This window comes from Silene latifolia, chromosome 10 (genome assembly GCF_048544455.1).
Source record: "Silene latifolia isolate original U9 population chromosome 10, ASM4854445v1, whole genome shotgun sequence".
Lineage (NCBI taxonomy): Eukaryota > Viridiplantae > Streptophyta > Magnoliopsida > Caryophyllales > Caryophyllaceae > Silene > Silene latifolia.
In genome coordinates, this window is record NC_133535.1 from 85,592,298 (window position 1) to 85,598,187 (window position 5,890).

A 5,890-nucleotide genomic window follows, 5' to 3' on the forward strand; every position below is an offset into this window, starting at 1 on the left:
GAGCAGACTGTGATGCAAATGGATTCAGTTGAAGTTGAGAAACCTCTAGTCACTGCTCGGGCAAGGAGTATGAAAATTATCCCTGTGCTTAGTGTTGTGGCTGGGGACAAGGTGGAGTTGCATTTTGAGGAGCAGGATTATAGTGAGGAGGAAGACCCACCCCCCTTACTTTCTCCATGAAGATAGGAGTTTGGAACATCCGAGGTTTGAATAAAGACTTCAAGCAACATGAAGTAGTGGATTTCTTTAAAGCTAATAAGTTAGATATTATGGGAATAATGGAGACTAGAGTACGTGCTCCTAAGTTTGATTATATAATAAGAAAAGGTTTTAGGTTCTTTCAAGTTTTAAATAACTATGAACATCACTCCAATGGGCGGTTGTGGGTGATCTGGAATAAAGAAAGTTTGAGGATTACTGCCCTCTCTAGTGGGAACCAATGGATTCATATTCAAGTGGAGGACCTTGGATGTGTAACTTTCCAGGCTTCTTTTGTGTATGGACTTAACTTTGTTGAAGGAAGATATGATCTCTGGACCTTCCTACAGCATATTAGACCCCACCATCCATGGGTATGTCTTGGGGACTTTAACTGTGTCAGAGAGGTGGAGGAGAGAATTAGTGATACTGTACCTAATTTGCAAGTTATTGATGACTTTAATGAGGCTGTCTATGGGGCTGGGTTAGATGACTTGCTCACTCATGGTTGCAAATATACTTGGACTAATAAGCAGGAGGATGGTGATAGGAAGTGGATGAAACTGGATAGAGTGTTAGTTAACTCTGCTTGGCAGACTAGCTTCACTTCTTCTTATGCTGATGCCTTGGCTGCTGGGGTTTCTGATCACTCACCTTTGGTGGTTTGGGTGACACCTGATGAGCCTTCGCGGCCAAAGCAATTCAGGTATTTAAACTGCTAGGGGGATGAGCCTGCTGTCCTTAGTATGGTTAAGGACATCTGGAATGAGGATATTAGAGGCTGCACTATGTTCAGACTTGTGAATCATTTGAAGCTTATTAAACCTAAACTTAAGTCTATGCATCAAAGGGATTTCTCTAATATTAGTGGGAGAGTTAAGGATGCTAAGCTTGCATTACAGAGATGTCAACTTCTTCTTCAGCAGACACCCTTAAATGCTGAGTTGCTCAGTCAAGAGAAAAATCTCTCTTAGGAGTATTGTAAGCTCAGAACAGTTGAGCTGAGTATGGTTTATCAAAGGGCCAAGATACATGATATTAATATGCAGGATGCTAATACCACTTATTTCTTTGCTAAGATGGCAGCCAGGAGAAGTAGATGTCAGATTAGTAGGGTCCGTGATTTACATGGTCAGGAGTTCCAAACCTTTGAGGGCATCTCTGATGCTTTCCTTGAATACTACAAGAGACTCTTGGGGACATCATCTCGGGTCAGGAGTTTTGATGAGGAGATTATTCTTTCTGGGACCTGCTTGGAGGAAACTCATACTGCCATGTTAATTTCTGATGTAACTGAGGATGAAATTCATGATGCTTTGTTCTCAATTGATGTGAACAAAAGCCCTGGACCAGATGGTTTCTCATCTGTTTTTTTTAGGCAAGCTTAAAGTGTTATTAAGGGAGAGTTTGTGAAAGCTGTGCAGGACTTCTTTAGGTCTGGTAAGTTGTTGAAGGAAATAAACTCCACTCTTATTTCTCTCATTCCCAAAGGTGATAATCCTAGCTCTGTACAAGACTATAGACCAATCTCCTGCTGTTCCACCATATATAAAACCATTAGTAAAATTCTTACTAAAAGACTGAAGATGGTCATGCCTACCTTAGTAGGATTGGAGCAAGCTGCCTTTACTCATGAGAGATCTATTGTGGATAACATTATGCTTGCCCATGAACTTGTTGCTGGGTATGGGAGGAAGGACTTATCTCCTCGTTGTGTCATTAAAGTGGATATTAGAAAGGCTTTTGATTCTGTGAACTGGGACTTTCTTAGGACCATCCTCCCCTTATTTGGTCTGCCTGAAAAATTTTGTAATTGGGTTATTAACTGTGTTACCTCACCCAGATTCTCCCTCAACATCAATGGCACTTCTGTGGGTTATTTTGAGGGTGAGAGAGGATTGAGGCAAGGGGATCCCCTCTCCCCTTTGCTCTTTGTTCTATGCATGGAAGTTTTATCTCGAATTCTTAGGAAGTTACCTGAGCAACCTCTTTTCAGCTATCACCCTAAATGCTGTAGAATTGGGCTATCGCATCTTGTGTTTGCAGATGATCTGCTGGTTTTTACGAGAGGAGATTATCCTTCTGTCAAAGCAGTGGAGAATTCTTTGGCTTTGTTTGCTGAGTACTCAGGGCTCCAACCTAATCCAGCTAAAACTAATATTTACTTTGGTGGAGTGTCCCAGGAGGTTAAGTCCCTGATCCTTGATGAGACTAGTTATTTGGAGGGAGCATTCCCCTTTAAATACCTGGGTGTTCCTCTTCACTCCTCTAGATTGACTAGAGATATGTATCATTCTTTGTTGTAGAAGATAACCGGGAAAATTAAGCACTGGTCTAATACTTTTCTATCTTATGCTGGGAAAGTGCAGCTGCTAAACTCAGTTGTTTTTGGTATTGAGAGTTTCTGGTGTGCCAGTTTCCTACTGCCAAAAAGGGTTATGTTGGAAATTGATAAACTTTGTAGGGGATTTCTGTGGAATTATCAGAGTAGTAACAGGAGGATGGTGTTCTTTTCCTGGCAGAAAGTTTGCAGGTCTAGAGCTCAGGGTGGTTTTGACATTCGTGAAATTATTAGTTGGAACAAGTCTCTTATCCTCAAAATGTTTTGGCGTCTTAGCCATGACACTCAATCAGTCTGGGTGGAATGGTGTAAGCATTACTATTTTCATAGAGCTGACTGTTGGAGTGTGCAGCCAGTTTGCAGCTCTACAACAGTTTGGAAAGCTCTGTTGGCCACTAGGGATTAGTTTATAAGCCAGGCTGGTTCCATTATTGCTGCTCAGGCAAGGCTACAATCATGGACCAAATCTGGCAAGCTTACAATGTCTCAAGTTTACTCGGCTTTCCATGGTCTGCATCCAACTTTGAGATGGGCCAAACCTCTCATGCACAGTGTTGTTATGCCTTGACATTCTGTCATTGTGAGAATGGCTGTTCAAAATGGTCTTCCCACGGTGGATAATTTGATGAAACGAGGTTTGATTATGGTTAATAGGTGCAGCTTGTGTTGTGCAGCTTTGGAAAGCATTTCTCATCTTTTTTTCAGTTGTCCTTTTAATAACTCAGTCTTGCAACAAATGCTATTATGGCTTGGCATCACCAGACGACTTTTGTGACTTAGGCAAGAACTCCTTCACCTTGCAAAGTACAAAGGACGTGGTTGGAGGAAGAAATGGGCACGATGTTGTGCTGCTGCAGTGGTGTATTTGATCTGGCAAGAGAGGAATAGACGGCTGTTTAATGGTTCCTCTAGGACTGTTGAGCAGTTAGTCACAAACATTAAGTATTATGTTTCTGTTAGATTATTTTCTAAGGTTAATGATAGTTTAGTAGAGGAGATTGTAGCATCTTTGAATTCCTAGAACTATTGTAAGCTTGTTAGTGGTTGTGCTTGTAAGAATCTCTTTCTTTTTTAATGAGAAGCTGATTTCTTCCAAAAAAAAAAAAAAGAAATTATAAGAATTATGAATATACTAAATAATGAGAACATATGGGCAAAAAATATTTGCTAATGATGAGAAATGTAAATAAAATACTAGAAGTAAACTAATGATGTTAATGACTTGATAATGAAATATAACAAACTAATATGGAATTGCTAATAACTAAAATATAAACTATGAAATAACGATAATGAAGAATGCAATAACGAAATGAACAAGAAGTGAAATTACCGTAACAAGAGAATTAGAACTTGAATAAGAAGAACACAAGTGACAAACCCAAATAACTCAAAGGAAATATTGTATTATAAAGAAAAAAAATGCTTAAGTAATATGTTTATAACAAAGGAAATGCTTAACAAAATGTAAACTAAATATGAATAACATCTCTCAAACCCAACGAAGGCTTAACATCCTTCATTAGCACGATTAGGGTTAGTCGTGGGAATTAGTTGTTTATTGTACGCTAGACCGGATTAGGCGCACGTGGTAAACAATTAATAAAAAGGGGTGGACGTAGGCTTTTCAATTGGGCCGAACCACGTTAAAAACTCATGTATTATTTATCTTTTTTGTACTTTATTGTTTTTACGTTTTGTTTTACAAAATCATCAACATACCCGACATGTACTTAATTCATAAGCTGCAATAATCGAAGTATACTACATTTATATATCAAACGTAAAAGTTGCGAAAAAGAGTGCATACTCTATTCACCCCCCCCCCCCTTCCTTTAGAGTATTCGTTGGGCTACCTGGTCTCTACAAATAGAATGACACAAATGTTGGAGTATGTGTCCTCAACAATAGTGCGATCACATGTTTAAATCTCATATTAAGAATGCGTAAGGGATGATTCATTTATATAGTCAACTGATCAACATTAATCAGTAATGATTAACTAACTAGAGTTTAACATTACTGTCGTTTGACGGTGGTGATCAGTTGATCCCTTAAGGTCACACCTATAGGACAATTCCCTTAATAGATAAGTTGATTAATTGTATATCAATACAAGTTGATCAATTCCTTATAATTGAACAATTGTTTTGTTAGTGAGAATATTTATATCTTATTGTAATTTGATTAAATAAGATTTATTTTAGTAATTAAAAGATTTCATTACTAAAATTGATTATTGTTTATGAAACAATTAAGATAAGAATGAATGGTTAAATATAATTACAAAATGTTGTGAATTATATTAACACGTCCCATTTTATACCATGTAATTGTCAATTACTAGACAATTTGTTATATGTAATTTGATTAATGTATATAATGATATTTATTTGATAAATATGCATTAAATTAATTAATAACATGTTACATACTACATGTGACATATTGTGTGACAAATGACAAATTGACAAAATAAAATGGAAGTCCATTTTATAGAGGAGCACCGGTTTTTGTAGAGGAAATGGGTTTATTTGTGGTTGTTAATATTGTATGGCAAACATGATAATCACTCTATACTATGGCCTTACACACCTAGTTTTTGATAAGAGAAAAAGTAAAAAGAGTGAAGACCATGCATTGGCCTTCCACCCCCTTCTCAACCGGCTCCTCACCCTTCTCTAATAGAAAATTGTTCTCTATAATTTTTCATTCTTGAATATATTCATTTTTCTACCTTCTCACTTACATCTCTCTAAAATTAGTTTTAGAAACCATAAAAATTGTTCATCTAAAATTCTAATTTCAATATATAAGATTACTAGTGTAGTAATAAACATATTATTAGAATTATTTTAAGGATACTAGTATATTAATTTAGTTAGTTAATATATTAGTTTAAGGGTTTTGTTTTGGGTGCAACAAGAGGAGAATCTCTATATTTGGGATTTAGGAGGATCATCCATAATACTTGAGCTCAAGAATAAATAAGGAAGGCGTCCTTATTTGTGCCCAAATTTCGAACCAAATAATGTAAGGAACATTATTTTTCTCTTTATCTCTTAATTAGTTATGCATGCACTAGATCTTAATGAACTTAAGTTAATATGTTAATTAGTTCACTATTAGAAGAGTCTAATAATAGGTATATGAACCTAACAACAAATCGTTACTTTATTCAATACAATTCCGACCATTACAAAAGTTACAAACGATGACTGTAAAAGGCAAGACAGCAAATGAAAAAGCTAAAGCTACGACGACCGGCAGAAGATCTTCAAGTAGTAGATCTTCGACAAAGTAACAAAGTACGCTAGACAATTCACTTGAAACCTACGGAGCAGGCCACCC

The 5,890-nt window shown here is 36.8% G+C and overlaps 1 protein-coding gene across 1 annotated transcript; it reads left to right on the forward strand.

The window, feature by feature from the left end:
- Nucleotides 1-278: 278 nt before the first annotated feature.
- Nucleotides 279-1,172, forward strand: LOC141607846 (uncharacterized). Its single transcript, XM_074427195.1, has 2 exons — nucleotides 279-904; nucleotides 995-1,172. Exons 1-2 carry the CDS (start codon nucleotides 279-281, stop codon nucleotides 1,170-1,172), a joined length of 804 nt encoding a protein of 267 aa, XP_074283296.1.
- Nucleotides 1,173-5,890: the final 4,718 nt, after the last annotated feature.

Excerpts from the sequence above, each read along its gene's own strand:
- LOC141607846 (XM_074427195.1), top strand. The coding sequence starts at position 279 with ATGGAGACTAGAGTACGTGCTCCTAAGTTTGATTATATAATAAGAAAA. Across the intron at positions 905-994 it reads TCGCGGCCAAAGCAATTCAG|ACTTGTGAATCATTTGAAGC; the intron begins GTATTTAAACTG and ends CACTATGTTCAG.